This window comes from Podarcis bocagei (genome assembly GCF_964188305.1).
Source record: "Podarcis bocagei genome assembly, chromosome: 16".
NCBI classification, from domain to species: Eukaryota; Metazoa; Chordata; class Lepidosauria; order Squamata; family Lacertidae; genus Podarcis; species Podarcis bocagei.
This window is the reverse complement of record NC_138142.1, coordinates 20,515,885-20,535,951: the sequence shown is the minus strand read 5'-3', so window position 1 is coordinate 20,535,951 and position 20,067 is coordinate 20,515,885. Positions and strand designations below refer to the sequence as shown.

At 48.8% G+C, this 20,067-nt stretch overlaps 1 protein-coding gene across 2 annotated transcripts in view; it reads right to left on the bottom strand.

Annotated features, from left to right (window-relative positions):
- Window positions 1–19,842, bottom strand: part of CABP7 (calcium binding protein 7) — a 56,389-nt gene extending 36,547 nt beyond the window's left edge. Inside the window, exon 1 of one of the 2 annotated variants that reach the window (XM_081175167.1) lies at window positions 18,763–19,842. In XM_081175167.1, the coding sequence (XP_081031293.1) occupies window positions 18,763–18,874 (112 nt within the window). In that variant the 5' untranslated portion in view covers window positions 18,875–19,842. The remainder of the gene's footprint in view (window positions 1–18,762) is intronic. The other variant, XM_081175168.1, reaches the window with a different exon arrangement.
- Window positions 19,843–20,067: the final 225 nt, after the last annotated feature.

Below are 20,067 nucleotides of genomic sequence, written 5' to 3'. Positions count from 1 at the left end.
AGTAGCATACATACATAACCTTTTTTGACACCTGGGAATTTCAGTCTGAATTATCCCCAACAGAAAGGACTCTGGTTTGTTGGGGAAAGTACTTTTAAAGGGATGACAAACCTAGACGGCATCTTAAAAAGCAGAGACATCACCTTGCCGACAAAGGTCCGTATAGTTAAAGCTATGGTTTTCCCAATAGTGATGTATGGAAGTGAGAGCTGGACCATAAAGAAGGCTGATCGCCGAAGAATTGATGCTTTTGAATTATGGTGCTGGAGGAGACTCTTGAGAGTCCCATGGACTGCAAGAAGATCAAACCTATCCATTCTGAAGGAAATCAGCCCTGAGTGCTCACTGGAAGGACAGATCCTGAAGCTGAGGCTCCAATACTTTGGCCACCTCATGAGAAGAGAAGACTCCCTGGAAAAGGCCCTTATGTTGGGAAAGATGGAGGGCACAAGGAGAAGGAGACGACAGAGGATGAGATGGTTGGACAGTGTTCTCAAAGCTACTAACGTGAGTTTTACCAAACTGCGGGAGGCAGTGGAAGACAGGAGTGCCTGGCGTGCTCTGGTCCATGGGGTCACGAAGAGTCGGACACGACTGAACAACTAAACCACAGCAACAACCTGGTTCCATGCAAAGGGTGGTGTGATCTTCACTTGTTTTGTGTCCTTGAGTCGGACACGACTAAATGACTAAACAACAACAACTTTTAATTTTAACATTTCCTGTAAACTGCTTAGAGGTTACGTAACAATCAAGTGGGATATAAATTCTGTTAACTAACTAACTAACTAAATAACATTATCTCTGACCATTGGGTCATGTTTCCTTGAGGCTAATGGGCATTGGAATCTCTCTCTGATCTAGATTCCAGATGTCTCCACCACCTGTGGTGTGGATCCTGTTCACCCTGGTAATTCAATGGAACTGATAAGGGAGGAATAATGAATCCCAAGAGAGCAATGTCCCTTTGCTGCCAGGAATTCCCTCGGTATGTACGGAAACTTCAGACACAGTCAGACAGAGCAAATTTGGCAGCCCTTGAAGCATACTGTGTGTGTGTGGGGGGGAACACCCTGTTTTATATCAAATGCAGCAATTCTTAAACTGGGATTGCACTGCAAATGTAGAAGCCAGAAACTTCTTCCCTGTAGGCTCAAAGAGTAACACAAGCCATTAAGTTTCTCTGAACTGATCTTAAGCGGACCCCAAATTGTCCAGGTCTCAATCAGCCCGCACAGCAGGAAAAGCAAAGTGAAGTCCATACAAAAAAATGCAGGTGGAGGGAGGGCTGGCCCCCTGTGCTTTTGTATATAACCCCAGTTTTTAGATACAGTTTTTAGAAGGCTGTAGAGGGGGGTGTATGGAAGTATGTATGGAAGTGAAAGCTGGACCATAAAGAAGGCTGATCACCAAAGAATTGATGCTTTTGAATTATGGTGCTGGAGGAGACTCTTGAGAGCCCCATGGACTGCAAGAAGATCCAACGTATCCATTCTTAAGGAACCCAGCCCTGAGTGCTCACTGGAAGGACAGATCGTGAAGCTGAGGCTCCAATACTTTGGCCACCTCATGAGAAGAGAAGACTCCCTGGAAAAGACCCTGATGTTGGGAAAGATGGAGGGCACAAGGAGAAGGGGATGACAGATGGTTGGACAGTGTTCTCAAAGCTACCAGCATGAGTTTGACCAAACTGCGGGAGGCAGTGGAAGACAGGGGTGCCTGGCGTGCTCTGGTCCATGGGGTCACGAAGAGTCGGACACGACTAAATGACTAAACAACAAGAGGGGGGTGATTTTGGTTTTAACGGGTGGGAAGGCAAGACAGTTTTCATCAAGGCCCCATCAGTTTTCTAACCAATGACTGGTGCATTTGGCAAAAGGAAAGGGAACACAGGAAACTCCCTCATTCCGAGTCAGTCCTTGGTCCACCTAGCTCAGCATTGCCAGGACGGACCAGCAGCAGCTGCCCAGGTTTCAGGCGGGGCGTCTTTCTCAAATTAACCAGGAGATGCCAGTGATTGAAGTTGGAACCTTCCGCACGCAAAGCAGAGGCTCTATGGCTGAGTTATGACTCTTTCCCTAAACATAAATTAAGATTCTAGTCCTTATGGTTCTTCTTCTTCTTCTTTTTTAAAGGACTGAATTAAATAGGAACGTAGGAAGTTGGTATAGACTGAGTCAGAACATTGGTCTGGCAGCAGCACTCCAGGGTTGCTATTATTATTGTTGTTGATGTTAATTATATTTATATATTCTGTATCATAAGATCTCGGGGTGGTTTGCAAAATAAAATTAAAACAATTAATTAATTAGAGTTTCAGGCAGGGTTGATGTCAGGAAACTCTCCAAGCCTTACCTGGAGATGTCAAGGGTAGCACCTGGGACCTTCTAAAAGCAAGGCAGGTGCTCCAACCACTGAGCTATGGCTCTCCCCCCGGTGCCTCTTTAGTGAGGCTGGCACTCTCTTCCCACTGCTATCATTCCTAGTGGAGATGCCAGGCACATCCCCACCCCCCATTTATGGCAGCTGCCTCCTCTTTGGGCCTAGATCCGAAGGCGCGCCAGCCGAGCTCTGATTCACAGCAGCCGTTGGAGAAGCTTTGACAGCCCACTCAATAAATATAAACAGAGCCCTCTAAACATAATAAGAAAAAGCAGAGGAGAAAAGATTGCATTTATGGGAAGATATGTTCTCCTCCTCTCCCCTCCAGCTACAAACATTTTGCTATGCTGAGGGCGTTTTTCCCCATTCTCCAAACACCGCCGGAGGCGTCTCCAGTGAAGATCAGTTGAAGCTCCCTCTGCCCTCTGGGTCTCCAGAAATCTCTTCCCTCCTTTGTTTCTTCTTTGCAGCCCAAAGCTTCTGTTTTGTTATTTTGCATCAAAAAAAGCAGCTACATTGCACTCCATAAGTTTACTCCTGGTGTAATTGCACAATTCCCCTGGGCACCACCACAGAGATCCTTACAATTTTTTTTGCCTCTTGTGGCCACAATAAAACTGGCGCTTCTAAATAACACCAGTTCTGGACAACCGACAGGCGGCCAGTACAGTGGTACCTTGGAAGTCAAACGGTATCCGTTCCGGAAGACTGTTCGACTTCCAGAACGTTCAGAAACAAAGGCGCGGCTTCTGAGTGGCTGCAGGAAGCTCCTGCAGCCAATTGGAAGCTGTGGAACCCACGTAGGAAGTTTGGGTTCCAAAGAATGTTTGCAAACCGCAACACCCACTTCCAGGTTTGCGGTGTTTTGGAGCCAAAACGTTCAACTCGCAAGGCATTTGGGACCCAAGATACGACTGTATAGTGCTTTCATGTTCTCACCTTTCTGCCCCAATCTTAAAAACGAAACCTCATGGACATCTCACGAGGCTGAATGTTAGAAGATTCGGGACAGCTAAAAGAAAGATTTCTTCACCCAGTGCATAGTTAAACTATGGAACTCACTGCCACAGGAGGCAGTGAGGACCACCAACTTGGATGGCTTTGAAAGAAGATTAAACAAATTCATGGAAGGCTCTCAAGGGCTGCTAGCCACAATGACTTTGCTCTCCTTGCACAGTTGAGGCAGTAATGCTTCTAAGTGCCAGTTTCTGGAAGCCACAGGAGGGGCAAGGTGCTGTTGCTCCCAGGTCCTGCTAGCGAGTCTCCCTTTGGGGGCATCTGGTTGACCAGATGCTGGGCTAGATGGGCCATTGGCCTGATCCTGTAGGCCATTGGCCTGATCCTGTAGGCTCTTCTTATTGTTCTTATGCTCCAAATCCCTGGATGTCATTTTCCGGAGGATTCATATACCGTATTTTTCGCTCTATAAGACATACCAGGCCACAAGACGCACCTAGTTTTTGGAGGAGGAAAACAAGAAAAAAAATATTCTGAATCTCAGAAGTCAGAACAGCAAGAGGGATCGCTGCGCAGTGAAAGCAGCAATCCCTCTTGCTGTTCTGGCTTCTGGGATAGCTGCACAGCGTGCATTCGCTCCATAAGGCGCACACACATTTCCCCTTACTTTTTAGGAGGGAAAAAGTGAGTCTTATAGAGCAAAAAATACGGTAGATATTACCGTATGTATGGGGGGAACAAGATTTTTTGGGCCCATCAGCACGACCATTTATTTGGCTGGGGCTGATAGAGGTTGCCTCCCAAAACACCTGGAGGGTATCGGGTTAACAAACACTGGCCTAGTGCAATTTTTTTCTTTCTGAATAACAATCATTTCCATTGAGCATCTCAGCCCAGACCTACACCTGTCCTTTCCTGCAAAGAGAACTAGAATTCCATCTCGATTACCAGCTGCGCTCAATTTCTATTTACCTGGGCTGCGACGCATTGGACTTTGATCTACTCTTATCTCCCGCGGTGTCCAGAGCTGTAAATCACCCCAGGAGGACCAGGGAAATGCAAATTCGTTTTCTTTACCCACCAGGCATGATGTGGATGTAGAGCAGTGAGGTTTCTCAGACAGGAACCTCCAGGTGCAAGTAGCATCACCCTCCCCCCCCAGAAGGTACGGACGTGGTGTGGGTCATGGAGAAGAGAAGGAGAGATTTATTTCCAAAAGACCTCTTCTAAATTCTCCTCGGTAAATTGGATCCAGGCCGAGGATCCGATTACCTGCAAGTAAAGGTAAAGGGTAAAGGGACCCCTAACCATTAGGTCCAGTCGTGGCCGACTCTGGGGTTGCGGCGCTCATCTCGCTTTATTGGCCAAGGGAGCCGGCGTACAGCTTCCGGGTCATGTGGCCAGCATGACTAAGCCGCTTCTGGCGAACCAGAGCAGCGCATGGAAACGCCATTTACCTTCCCACCGGAGCGGTACCTATTTATCTACTTGCACTTTGACGTGCTTTCGAACTGCTAGGTTGGCAGGAGCAGGGACCAAGCAACGGGAGCTCACCCCGTCGCGGGGATTCGAACCGCCGACCTTCTGATCAGCAAGCCCTAGGCTCTGTGGTATAACCCACAGCGCCACCCACGTCCCCTTACCTGCAAGTAACCCACTGAATTCAAATGGGACATACTTCTGAGCAGACGTGGTTAAGATTGCATTGTTAGCCATGCTTGCACATTGGAACATAAGAAGGTGCCTTATGCTGAGTCAGATTGCTGGTTCACCTAGATTAGTGTTGCCTACACTGACTGGCAGCAGCTGTCCAGGTAAGAGTCCTTCCTAGACCTACCTGGAGATGTCAGCTTGGGACTTTCTGCATGCCAAGCAGGTGCTCTACCACTGAGCTGTGGTCCTTCAGTGACTTACATAAACCAAGAGGTCTTAAGTGAGGCAAATTGATTTCAGTGGGACTGCTCTCAATGAGACTAATTTAAACCCAGCCCTGTATTTTAATCTATTTCTTAAATTTATATACTGTCCGTCAGGAGTGCCAACTTGGCCCTGCAACTGTGGGTGCACAGGGCTGTGGGTGCCATGCAGTGTGCATGGCACTGGCACCAAAATTTGTGGGAGCCCGGCCCCTTCATGGGGAATTTTGTGGGTGCTTGGGCACCCAGGGGACCAGGGAGTTGGCACCTATGCCACCCATCCCAAAAGCTCAGGGCAGGGCAAATAATAAGATACAAGATACAAACACAAGTTTTAATATAGGAAGCTGCCTTACTCCAGGACAGACCACTGGTCCATCCAGTTCAGTGTTGACTGGCAGAATCTCTCCATGGTTTCAAGCAAGACTCTCTCCCGGCCCTTTCTGGAGACACCAGGAATTGAACCTCATATTTTCTGCATTCAAGATGGATGCTTTCCCCCTAAGCTATAATCCTGCCCTCTCCACACTTCTCTGTATAAGATTCTCATTTGTGGGATTATTTCCCCTGCCTTTTTTGCGATGAACAAGCTATTTTGTACCAAGCAGCCCAACAGAGGGAGACTTGAACCCAGAATTTTCAAGCCTCCCGGCCTATTGACATCAGGCAGGTGCCTTCACTGGTTTCTTTTCAGTGCCTGCTAAAAACATTTTTGTTTAGACAAGCATACTCAGATGTGAGTTGGTTTTTTTAGTCTATTGTTATTTTAAGTCTTAAATCATTGTTGTTATTTTTTCTTATTGATATTTTTTATTGTTTTAGCATTTTTGTAAACCACTTTGAGGGGTGTTTTTTTAAAAAAACAACAACAACTTTGTTATGCAACAAATAAATAAAAATGGCTGCTGCTACTGGCAAAGCAAAATCTTATTCGTATCAAGTTATTTAATAGAATCATAGAATTGTAGAGTTGGAAGGGACCCTGAGGATCATCTAGTCCAACCTCGTGCAGTGTAGGAATATGCAGATGTCCCATAGGGGGATTGATCCTGTGACCTTGGAGTTATCCGCACCACACACTAACTGACTGTTGTTGTTTAGTCGTGTCCGACTCTTCGTGACCCCCTGGACCAGAGCACGCCAGGCACTCCTGTCTTCCACTGCCTCCCACAGTTTGGTTACACCCATGCCAGCAGCTTCGAGAACACTGTCCAACCACCTCGTCCTCTGTCGTCCCCTTCTCCTTGTGCCCTCCATCTTTCCCAGCATCCTGGTCTTTTCCAGGGAGTCTTCTCTTCTCGAGATGGCCAAAGTATTGGAGTCTCAGCTTCAGGATCTGTCCTTCCAGTGAGCACTCCACAAAAGCAATTTCCAGCATGCAAACATGCCAACCGTTACTTCAAAAGAACAAGCCCCTTTCCCTATGATACCCCTTGTCCCCATATTTGAAGACACATTTTTTATTATTAAAAAAAAATTAACTTTGCAGGAACGTGCACAGACAGATAGACAGGATGCTGTGTGCCTGAGCCTTTTCTCCAGCCACTCCAGATAATAAATGTAGCTGAGAATGTTCCGAGCTGCAGCTGTTCTGTGAAAAGCACATCCAGATCCATTGTGAGATGAAACTTTATGTTAGGGTTGCCTAATTTGCACGCCCTGCTTCAGAACCCAGTGCGGAACATCCCCTTTCAAGAAACCTGCCGTTCCATTCTTCTCAGATTTCCATTCCGCCTGCTGGATCAGGCCAAGGTCCCATCCTGCTCAGTATCTAGTCTTCACAGTGGCCACCCAGGTTCCCCAAAGCAGGACCCGAATGCAAGAGCACTTTCCCCTCCTGCAGTCTGCAGCAGCTGATATTCAGAAGCATTAAGTACCAGAAAGGACCCTGCTGGATCAGGCCAATGAGAGCCCATCTAGTCCAGCATCCTGTTCTCACAGTGGCCAGCAAGATGCTGTTGGAAACCTGCAAGCAGGACCCGATTGCAAAGGCACTCTCTCTCCTCTTGCAGTTTCTAGCAACCGGTCTTCAAAAACGTTATGGCCTCCATCGGCAAATAAACAACATTTGGCATGTGCTCAAAACAACCTCCAAGGGAATAACCGTGATTTGTTTGGAAACAGGGAGCCAGGAAGAGGGGATGCCCTCGCTCAATGAGGACATCTGGAGTGTATGCTATAACCAGCAATCTGTTTGGAAAAGGGCATAGTGCAGGGGTCAGCAAACTAAGGCCCGGGGGGCCGGATCCGGCCCAATCACCTTCTCAATCCCGCCCACGGATGGTCCAGGAATCAGCATGTTTTTACATGAGTAGAATGTGTGCTTTTATTTAAAATGCATCTCTGGGTTATTTGTGGGGCAAAGGAATTCGTTCATTTTCCTCCTCAAAATATAGTCCAGCCCCCCACAAGGGCTGAGGGACAGTGGACTGGCCCCCTGCTGAAAAAGTTTGCTGACCCATGGCATAGTGTTTGTAGGGGGTGGGGGAGAGCAAAGCCTCCCAAACTCACGCTGTCTGCAGCCAAGATGCTTAGAAAGCTGGGGCAATTCTAATCTGTTTTACTAGTTCAACAAAGGTCCGTGTAGTTAAAGCTATGGTTTTCCCAGTAGTGATATATGGAAGTGAGAGCTGGACCATAAAGAAGACTGATTGCCAAAGAATTGATGCTTTTGAATTATGGTGCTGGAGGAGACTCTTGAGAGTCCCATGGACTGCAAGAAGATCAAACCTCTCCAGATCATGAAGCTGAGGCTCCAATACTTTGGCCAACTCATGAGAAGAGAAGAGAAGACTCCCTGGAAAAGCCCCTGATGTTGGGAAAGATGGAGGGCACAAGGAGAAGGGACGACAGAGGACGAGATGGTTGGATAGTGCTCTCGAAGCTACCAGCATGAGTTTGACCAAACTGCAGGAGGCAATGGAAGACAGGAGGCGGTTTTTTGTTTGTTTGTTTTTTTACAATGAAGCAATGTATAAATTTCATGAAATAAATAAAACAGGAAGCCTTGGCCAGGCTCCCAAAAGCTTCCTTATGCAAACCAGGAGCAGCAAACCACCAGCCATTTCACCCGCCTGCTACCATCTTTTAAAGAGCTGAGCTCCTGCTGAATGTCTCCCTGCAGGCAGGAGGAGCTGAAAGGAGACTGGTCAAATAATAGCACAGATTTGCAAACAGGCAAAATTTCAGGGGTTCCCACTAACAATGCTACAAGGTTCAAAATGGTCACTATGTGAAATGAAGCCGAAAACATCTGTTCTCATAGTGAGTCAACAGTGTGATGCAGCAGCAAAAAAAGCTAATACCATTCTAGGCTAACTCAACAGAAGCTGAGTGTCCAGATCAAGGGAATTAATAGTACCACTCTATTTTGCCTTGGTCAGAGCCCACCTGTGTCCTCTTCTGGGCACCATAGTTTAAGGATGAGATTGACAAGCTGGAAGGTGTGCAGAGGATTGATCAAGGCACTGGAAGCCAAGCCTCATTAGGAACAGTTGAGGGGACTCAACTGGTCCTGAATTTGGAGGACTCCCTGGATCTGAATGGGGTAAGTGTGCCCCTGAAGGACCAAGTGTGCCGCCTGGGAGTCATTTTGGACTCACAACTGTCCATGGAGGTACAGGTCAATTCTGTGTCCACGGCAGCTGTCCGCCAGCTCCATCTGGTATGCAGGCTGAGAGCCTACCTGCCCTCAGACTCTCTCACCAGAATGGTGCCTGCTCTGGTTATCTCCTGCTTGGACTACTGCAATGTGCTCTACGTTGGGCTACCTTTGAAGGTGACCTGGAAACTACAGCTAATCCAGAATGCGGCAGCTAGACTGGTGACTGGGAGTGGTCCCCAAGACCATAAAACACCATTCCTGAAAGACTTACATTGGCTCCCAGTACGTTTCCAAGCACAGTTCAAAGTGTTGGTGCTGACCCTATACGGCCTTGGCTCAGTATATCTGAAGGAGTGTCTCCACCCCCATTGTTCTGCCCGGACACTGAGGTCCAGCTCCGAGGGCCTTCTGGCGGTTCCTTCCCTGCGAGAAGTGAGGTTACAGGGAACCAGGCAGAGGGCCTTCTCAGTAGTGGCGCCCACCCTGTGGGACGCCCTCCCACCAGATGTCAAGGAAATAAACAACTATCTGAGTTTTAGAAGATATCTGAAGGCAGCCCTGTTTAGGGAAGCTTTTACTGTTTGATGTTTTATTGCGTTTTTAATATTCTGTTGGGAGCCACCCAGAGTGGCTGGGGGAAACCCAGCCAGATGGGCGGGGTATAAATAATAAATTGTTCTTGTTGTTTGTTTGTTGTTGTTGTTGAGGGAGTTGAGTATGTTTAGCCTGAGAGGAGAAGACTGAGAGGTGATAGGATAGCCACCTTCAGATATCTGATGGGCTGTCCCATGGAAGGTGGAGCAAACTTGTTTCCTACTGCTCCAGAGGGTAGGACCCAAACCGATGGATTCAAATGGTAAGAAAGGAGATTCCAACTAAACATTAGGAGTAACTTTCTGATGGTGAGAGCTGTTGAACAGTGGAATGGACTCCTTTGGGACGTGGTGGACACTCCTTCCTTGCAGGTTTTTAAGCAGAGTTGGGTGGCTGCCTGTCAGGGATTCTTCAGCTGCGGTTCCTGCATTGCAGGGGTCAGACTAGACAACCCATTGGCTCCCTTCCGACTCTACAGTTCTATGATTCTATAAAAGCATCACCGTCAAAACACAGTTGGCTGGGCAGTTATTTTGGGAGAGATTCACCATCAGTTGTTTACTCCAAGAAGATCTCATGGAGGAAGACCGCGTACACATTGTATATTGAGAGCACATTTAAAGCACATGAGTTTAATCCTGAGAACTGTAAAATGGAAATGGTAGCTCTGAGAGGGGTATACTACAGTTCCTTTCTTTGTGCTTTAAATGTATGGTGTGTCACCAAAAAGTGAATGGATGGTTGTTAGGAGTGGAAATAACAACAGAACTCCCAGACTGAGAAGGCAATCTACCAACTCTTGGGGGGTTGGGTAACAAAAACAATGAGGAATGGTTGCTGTTTTCACCAGAGCCAGTTCCAAGGTGGGGCACACCTCACCAGCAAATCACCTTCCATTGAGCCCCTTCCTACATCACTGGATGCTCTCCTTTGTGGTGGCCCTCAGTGAACTCACCTGGCTGCAGCAACATCAGCAAAGCTCTTATCAGTCCACAAAGAGCCGACATTTAAATTTCCCACAATACCCCAGAGTGACACTACATTGGGTGCCCTGTGGATTGTAAAAATGGCAGCTCCCAGATTTACAATAAGGCACCCTCAGTCATCTCCAAGATTAGATGGCATAGTCTGAACCAGATTTCAGTTCTCAGCTTGTAAACTGATACCGCCGGCATTTTCTTGTGTTGAACGTCATGGGAAACTGTGGCTTGACATAACCAGAACTGAAGAGCCGGATATGAACCACAGTGGGAGCAGGGTGAGAGCATGTTATGTCACCCTGGTGCTCACTAGCTGATGAAGCCAGGATTCGTTACAGCACAGAAATCTCTAGATTAAATAAATAAATAAATCTCAGGTCGATCTGGGGAAGCCTTGAGTAATCACACATCTAGAATCTGCAAGCCCACAGGGCAGTGAGGGGTGGGATGTTAGCTGGAAGATGAAATACAAACACAGCTTGCAAAGAAAGGGTTAAGCACACTTCTTATCTGCTCAGAATTGCAGCCCCCAGCAGCTGCTTTTCATTTAAAAAATGAACAATCACGGCCTCATTACACCTGTTTGAGGGTAACAAACAACTCGTTCCTCAATGCCACACAGTGTGACTGTAATCAGAAGCCACAAAAATGGCTCTATGTGCCAGCTATGCACGCCAAAGGTACATTTTCTCCCCCTCTTCTCTCCCTCCCACCCACCTCCATTGCATTGGTAACATTGCGAACACAGCTTTGCTAATGTCAACAGCAGTTTCCCAGAGAGGTTCCAAAATGACCACAGCAAAATGCTGTCCAGCTAGGCTTTATTTTAGCAGTTTCATATTCTCGGGCATTTTGGGTTGAGTTCTCCAGTGCGTATATCCAAAGGCAAGATTTTTAAACAAGGCTGAGAAGCCTTCCTCCACCCCACCCTAACCCTGTCTCACACAGTAAAGAATTTGAAATGGTTGTCTCTTGTCCTGAACCTTCTCCATCATTATCATGACAACGCGAACCACGAGAAACGTATCAGCAGTGATAAGCAACTGTAATCTGCTCTGTATTGCCACCAGCTCCTGTGTTCTCCAGGTTATAGCCCCCTTGCCCGTATTATGTAAAAAGCACAATGATGCACTTTGAGGGAAAGATAGTCTCGCCCCTGTGTTGCATAATCCATGCAGCTTGGGAAGAGCAAACCATCACTTTCCCAGCCCTGTCGTATCGTACGAATCAATGGTACTGTTAGATCGCAATGAAATCACAGCAGCCAACTGCTAGGCAACATCCCTGCCAGAAAGGTCTTGAGGAGTCAGCCCCAATTTGCTGAGATTTCACCCCAACTCTTTGCATCGTTCTGAGGCAACCTGAGCATCACACAGGGTGCCTCACCTAGGCAGTTACTGAGATGGCAATTTTTTTTGTTATTTCTTTCCGGGGACTGAAGAAGTGGTGGAGAGATGCAGTGCAGACAGGTCCCTGCTCTCTTGCAGAGAACTCCAAGGTACCGTATATCTTCATGCCCTTCAACATTTTGCAGAAAATAATAATAATAATAATAATAATAATAATAATAATAATAATAATAGGAACTCATATGACACTCCCAGCCTCATCCCAAGGGATTCCTCCTCACCCCTCCATGGGAATGGAGATACCAGCCCATTTTAGGTTTCTCTGCTTTTCGATGTTTCAATCATACATTCAGTCTGTCACATTTCCGCAGTAATTCACGATTTATTTCTTTATTGCAAAATAATAATTTTTAAAATCCTCAAGGAAAATCCATCAGCATTTTTGAATAAGTGTCTTCTAATAAATACTTTTGTGTGTGTGCTGTTTTTGATTAATATACACATTTTTTTGCAAGCTACGTCCCCTGATCTAATGTATTTTTGTAGGTTACTTCCACAAATATATACATTTCCAAGCCTCCCCCCTAAGATATGTGTTTTTTGCACACATCGGTTGGAGTACTGCACTGCAAAATTCGTAGGAGGGCAAATTTCGAAGGGTATTCTGCGCACCAGATCACGTACTGGTTTGAGAAGAAGTGCGATTAAGAAGCTTCTTGCTAAATCACAAACAAAATTGGGTTTCTCTTTGTTGCCTATTAAAACTCACCACCTGCCGTATTATTACAGATTGCTATGCTCCAAATACTGCTGTTTCTCCACATTCTCTGTTCCTTGATTCTACAATTGTCTTTCTCCCATTAATCCAAAAGACGAGCAGGTGTTCCTTTTTGCTGCTGCTGTTGAAGGTGCACAAGAAAAGCACGCCCGTCCTCCACACTGCGGTGATGTTGACAGCTTGGAATCTATGCCACCAGCTCCATTCTGTGAGGTGCCAACCTGTCCTCTGCATGGGACCTTAGTGCTCATGCATAGTTTTGGTGCATCTGCATGCATGTGCACTAAGGCTGAGATGAACTCCATTCCATGCTGCTGAATTTCGAGAGACCTTGGAGGAGGAAAGGCTGTAGCTTGGAGGTAGAGCACTGGATTTGCATGCAGAAGGTCCCAGGAGCCCAAGCCTTGGTACCTCCAGGAAGACTCCACCGTGAAACCCTGGAGAACCACTGCTGGTCAGCGCAGACAGTGATGTGCTAGATGGACCATTATCTGCTTCAGGTAGCTTTCAGTGCTCCTGTGTGCTAAGGAAAGTGCCCTGGCTCTGTGGTGGAGCACCTGTCTTGCATGCAGAAGGGCCCAGGTTCAATCCTCAGTACCTCTGGAAATGACTCTCTGACTGAAGCACTAGACAGCTGCTGCCAGCCAGTGCTCACCAACCAGGAGCACTTGGAAGATCTCTGGATGGTTTGCAGTTGATCATCTAGGGTTCCTGATTTGCCTGGTTAGGGCCACTTTCATTCTGTACATTTAAAGCACTATGATGCCACTTTAAACTGTCATAAAAGGTAAAGGTAAAGGACCCCTGACAGTTAAGTCCGGTCACGAACGACTCTGGGGTTGCCGCACTCATCTCGCTTTACTGGCCGAGGAAGCCGACATTTGTCCACAGACATTTTTTCCAGGTCATGTAGCCAGCATGACTTAAGCACTTCTGGCGAAACCAGAGCAGCACACGGAAACGCCGTTTACCTTTCTGCTGGAGTGGTACCTATTTATCTACTTGCACTTTGATGTGCTTTCGAACTGCTAGGTTGGCAGGAGCTGGGACTGAGCAGTGGGAGCTCACCCTGTCGTGGGGATTCAAACCGCCGACCTCAGGGAGAGTTGTTAGAAGACCCCCCCCCCCATTATTTTGTCCTAGAGCCACAATTCCCAGAATTCCCTGTGAAGGGGAATTGACTCTTGGAACTGTAGCTGTGGGAGGAGAACAGTATCAATAGGCACCCATGTGTCAGATGATCAGATATGAGTCAAAAGATGCTACGAGCTATGGAAAAACAGTTTGGAGAAAAACCTCGAGGAAGGCACCATGGAAAACCCATAGCCCAGTGGCAAAGCAGATCCCAGGTTCAATCCCTGCCGTAGTAGGGCTGGGAGAGATTCCATGTCTGACACCCTGCAGAGCTGCTTCCAGTCAGTGCAGACCATATTGGACTAGATGGACCAATGGTCTGATTCCTATTTAATTCAGTTCTTTCTTTTAAAAACCATAAGGACTAGAAACTTAATTTATTTTTAGGAGAAGGGCAGTAGCTCAGTGGTAGAGCACCTGCCTTGCAGGCAACCGGTCTCAGGTTCAATCCCCAAGGGCATCTCTAGATGAAGCAGTGAATATTACCTGCCTGAAACCCTGGAGAGCTGCTGCCAGTCAGTGTCAACAATAATGAGCTAGATGGAGCAATGGCCCCACTCAATGTAAGGGAACCTCCTCTTCTCCTTTGTACAGGCATCTTCCAATGTTCCATCCTGCCTCCACTCCTTTAATAGTTGAGTACAAAGTGCATTTGAGCAATCATCATTGGCATGGCGAGCTACACCTACTGAAATCCCCCTTTCCTTTACGCAACTATGAAAGGCGCAGGGGACCCATCTTCTTTTCTACCTGCTTCCTCCACTGCAAACTAGGTGATCAGTGGATGTATTGTACTCTTGTGACACACAGAGAGAGGTGGTCTTGGGGATGCCCCTGCCGACCCACTTATCACTGCTGCATCAGAAGGAAGCCAGCGCAGATACCACCACGCCGTGTCCAAGGTTTGCCGTCTGTTCCACTGCATGTATGAGGCAGTAATATCAGGCTCTGCAGTCGAAAGCCATCTCTGTGAAGAGCAGAATCAACAGCAGAGTGTGCAGATTTGACCCTTCCTTGAGGATGTCTCCAAATGCACCCCTCTACTCTCTCCCATATGGGGACGTGGGTGGTGCTGTGGGTTAAACCACAGAGCCTAGGGCTTGCCGATCAGAAGGTTGGCGGTTCGAATCCCTGTGATGGGGTGAGCTCCCGTTGCTCAGTCCCAGCTCCAGCCAACCTAGCAGTTCGAAAGCACGTCAAAGTGCAAGTAGATAAATAGGTACCGCTCTGGCGGGAAGATAAACAGCATTTCCGTGCGCTGCTCTGGTTCGCCAGAAGTGGCTTAGTCATGCTGGCCACATGACCCGGAAGCTGTTCGCTGGCTCCCTTGACCAGTAAAGAGAGATGAGCGCCACAACCCCAGAGTCGTCCGCGACTCGACCTAATGGTCAGGGGTCCCTTTACCTTTACTCTCTCCCGTAGGGTGAGAGGTTCTCTTCCACCGTCTAGTATAAATTGTTGCATCTGAGGTCCCTGCTTGCAGGGAGAGCCTTGTAGTAGGGACAGGCTGTGGATTCAGGGGAAGAGCATCTTTTCTGCATGCAGAAAGTCCCAGGTTAATCCTAGGAATCTCCAAGCAGGGCTGGGAAAGGAAGACTTCCCCGATCTGAAACCCTGGAGAGCCACAACTAGTCAGGGTATACAATCGTGAGCTAGGCGGACCAATGGTCTGGCTCAGAATAAGACACCCTCCTATGGCAGGGGGCCTGCCTTTCATGCTGAAGGTCCCAGGTTCAAACCCTGGCATCTCCGGGTAGGGCTTGGAACGTCCCATCTGAAACCCCGGAGAGCTGCTGCAAGCCAGTGTAGACAATACCAAGCTAGATGAAGTAATGGTTTGACTCACTGTGATTTAGCTTCCTTTACAGGACATTCCTTCCATGCAAAAAGGTTCAGTCCCTGAAATTTCAGGCTATGGGTTTCTGCCTGAAACCCCAAAGAGCTGCTGCCAGTAAGTGTAGACAATATTGGACTACATAGCCCAGTGGTCTGACTCAGTATAAGGCAGCTTCCTCTCTCTCTCTCTTTTACTAGCAATTATAGGCACATGCAGAGGAAAGCCGTGATGGCAAAGCGGACTTTCAGAGCAGGTTTCTGCACAGTGATATTATCCAGCACAGCAGCGATGTCCCAGCAGGCAGCTCTTGTCTGCCAAGGGGGCTTGCCTAGGAAGTGGTCCTCTCCTCTCTCTGGCTGCTAGTTTGGCACAACTGATGGGGAATCATTGGGGAATGGCAAGTATCTTTCCATGCATTGCCCAGCAGTGAGTAAAGGCAAACCATTGTTTCCGGATGACCCAGCCTTGGCTTGGATAGGAGCACCTTTTAAGATGTGTGTCTTGTGTTTTAATTCTGTGTTTTCATGTTATGAAACACCCTGTGAACTTTGGATGAAGGGTGACATATACATTTAATAATAATAATAATAATAATAATAATAATAATAATAGTAGTAGTAGTAGTTCTAGGAAGGAAAAAGCCACCCCTGCCCTTTCTAAACAGAGCTTCTAAGGATGCTGGAAGCACCAGAAAATGCAGCCCAGCATTCACTAGGGGAGGCAAGAGGAACAGAAGAACATAAGATGGGCTTGCTGGATCACACCAATGACCCATCTAGTCCAGCATCCTGATCTCACAGTGGCCAACCAGATGCTCCAATGGGAAGCTCATAAGCAGGACCGAAGCGCAAGAGCATTCTCCCTACCTGCAGTTTCCAGCAACTGGTATTCAGGAGCATGGGGGCCTCCCATGGTGGAGGGAGAACATAGGCATCATGGCTAGTAGCTATCCATAGCATTCTCCTGTATGAAGAGCTGGTGGTTGAGCATGATTTGAAGAAGGCTGCTGGTTCAGCCTCCCTAGCTAAAAGGGTCAATGGCCTGAGACCCCAGGGAGCAACTGCCCCTGAGAGTAAGCAGCAGGAGTTAAGTGAACAAGGCAAGCTAAAAGAGGTTCAGAAACCGCCCTCAGTGTAGCCTCCAAAAACAGCTTTAGAGGAAGGACTGAAACCCCCAAGAACCACTGCCAGTCAGTGCAGACAATATTGAGCTAAACAGACCAATGACCTGACTTATCCTTAAGGTTAGCTCCTGAGGATGAGAGGCATCCTAGGCATCTAGCTCAGCGGTAGAGCAGCTGCTTTGCATTCAGAAGGTCCCAGGAGGGCTGGAAAGGACTCTTCTCTGAAACCCCGGAGAGCTGCTTCCAGCCAGTGTAGGGAATACTGAGCTAGATGGACCCAATGGTTTGACCTGACATCCTTTGCATGCAGAGCCGGTGCTCTGCCACAGCAACTGCCCTCCACTATACTGAGTCAGGCCATCGGTCCACCTAGCTCAGTATTTCCAACACTGACTGGCAGCTGCTCTCCTTGGTTTCAGATGGGCAACATTCTCAGTCCTGCACGGAGAGGCCGGGGATGGAACCCGGGACCTTCTGCACTCAAAGCATTTGAACTACAGCCCCTCCCACAGAGATAAGACTAGCAGGGCAAGATCCTTAAGGACCTTGTTACTTTTCGGATAGGGACTTGTTGATCCGTGCTCAGTCACACGCAGCATCAGCCGCCCCCTTGCCCCCCCCGGCACACACTCAAGAGCTCTGACCACTCGGCCCCTTCCCCCCGCTTTCCCTGCCCCACTGCCAATCTCCATTAAGCCTCTCCTAAAAAAGAAAAATAATAATAACAAACCCGCTGGCCCTGCCACTCTCTGATGACTTTGGCAAATCGATAGATTGACTGAGGCAAGGAAGGGAAGGCGGCGGAGATGGGGGGGGGGGGGCTGGTTGCGATTGAGTGTGGAGGGTGGGGGGGTTCTTGAGAGGCTTCTCCTCCGCTTCGCCTTCAACCCAAACAGATTGGATTCTTCAAGAGAGGCGAGCAGAATTTCAATCGGGGGAAGCGCAGTGAACGGTCGGGAGCTCTTGAATGGGGGGGGGGGGGCGAGCTGTGGAAAGGAAGTGATGGGGGGGGGTTGAGAGATCCCCTCTTCACAGCCTCAGCTCACGGGTGCAGCAGGCACAGACACCCCCATACATACATACATACATACATTCTTCTGCATTGGGGCCACCGCCGTCAGGCTTGGTGATGCCCAAGGTAGACCGGGTGGTGGTGGGGCACCCCACCTGCATTAGGGCATCCACAGCCCCAGGTGCATCTAGGAGGGGAAGGAGGGTTGCTGGCGTGCGTGCTTCCCAAGTTACAACTCCAGGATGAAGCCAGGAGTGGGTGCCTTACTGGCGAGAGAGACGCATGGAGGAGTCCGTCTCCTTCTGGACGCCCGGCGCAAACCCTCCATGCACACCTCCGCTACCTGTTCCACCAGCACGCACGGACTGCAGAAAATCTCCCTTCCCACAGAGAGCGAGAGCGAGATGGTGGGTGCAAAAGCGAGGGGGAGGAAGAGAAAGGGGGCGCGGACGGAAGTTTTCTCCCCACCTGCGACACCCCCCATCGGATACCTGCCGGCCTCACAGCCACCTGGAGCTGGTCCTTCCACCACCCCACTTCCTCCACCCTTCCCTCAACAAACCAGATCCCTTTTTACGGGGTTGGGGAGCTTCCTTGTCCTGAGGCTGCTCGTGTTTCCGCCTCACTTCCGGGACCTGATCCGGACTTGGCCAGGCTTGCACCCTCTTCCTGACCCCTCTCTTTCCTCGCCCTCCTGCCCTTTGTACTCCCAAGTGACATCTACAGTATAGGCGCAAGCACACACAATCTCTGACACGCGAGCACACAATAGCTTCGCCAGCCAGCCAGCCATCTCCTTCTGGCTGATGCGTATTTCGGGGTTTACCCCCAGTTCCTCGACTGCTGGAATCCCTAGGACCAAAAAAACACACAAACAAACCCCAAACGGGTCCCATCCTGCCCTCTCCTCTCTACCTGCAACACAGACCCAAGTCAACACTGAAGGATACCCCGGGTCTGAGATGCCACCATCTCTACCTTGGTTGTTTTTCACCGCTGCGGACCATCTCTCTCATCCCAAGAGAGAGAGAAGAAAGCAACCACCACCACCCGGTTTGGTTTTGGTTTTTAACGCTTGTTCCCAAAACAGACTCACCTTCCAGTTCATCTTCAGGTATGTCAACAGGATGCTGCTCCGTTGCAAGGATATTGGGGATGGTATAAATGCCCCGGTACATTAACGCCGCGGTGACTGGGTGGAAAGGCATGGTGGCAGCCGCTCTCAGAAAGCCAAACTTTAATCCCAAATGTCATAGGAAGCGACCTGGCCGGACACACAGCAGCGCAGTAAAGGGAGGCACGGCTCGCACCTGCCACGGGGCTACCTGTGGTCTTCCCGGAGCCAAAGAGAGAAGCCAAAGAGAGAAGCCCTCTCCTTGTCCCCAACCACAGCAGAAACCGCAACTCTTTTAATAAAAAAAATTAAAGTGGTTGTTATGTTGGTCACAACAGATCCTTGGCGCGGCAGATCCCGACGACTCCGGCTGAAATCGGAGCCTCGCCACCCCGGCCTCGAAGAGATTTAGGGCCACGGTGGAAAGGTCTCTCTCTCTCTCCAAAAACCGCCTCCGATGCTGCTTCTGCACAGGTGAACAGCACAGCGAGACTTTCTCCTGCTGTCCGCATCCAAATAACCAGGTGGCAAAATTCCGAGGGCGAAAGGATTCCTTTCCCCCCACCCCCCTCTCCACCAGCCGCAGCCAATTCCTAAACCCCCAGCCTCGAAACCGGGGAGGAAGAGGAAGAATCAGTTGTTCTCCATTCACCAGCAACTCTCTTGTCCCTTTGCTGCTGGCTCTGAGCGTGTCACAACGCAAGGCTGCAATCCTTTTTCGCTGGAGCCTGAAAAAAAATACTCAGCTGCAGAAGACCTCGTGGAGCTAGATGCTGCACAGCATGGCTCTAGGCCAGCTCCCTGAGGTTGCACATGGGGAGGGGGTGGGAGAAGAGGAGGGGGAGAGGGTGCCACCCCAGTGGCAAGTTTTTCCTCGGTAGGAGTTCAGTGGCAGACTCTTTCTATTTTTTTTTAAATTTAATCTCCCTTTCTCTTGCAGTCTTTGCCTCTCCAATCGGTGTAGCTGTGTGGCTTCTTCCCCCTTTTGCTTGCTCCCTCGGTCTCCCCCTCTCACGCGCACACACACACCCAGCACACGTACAATGCACACATGACTCCCCCCACTACCAACCAAATGAACATCTGAGTGGCGGAACATCTAAATCAATAGGAGGAAAAGATCAGCAACATGCAGGAGAGAGAGAGCGGGCGGTGGGGGCAGGGGAGAAACATTCACCTCCTTGCTCAGATTCCACCCACCCCTCATCTCACACACACCACACTTGAGCACTGCACATTTGGCTGCCCTTGGGGAGCACACCGCACCCACATCCAGAAGGCAGAAAG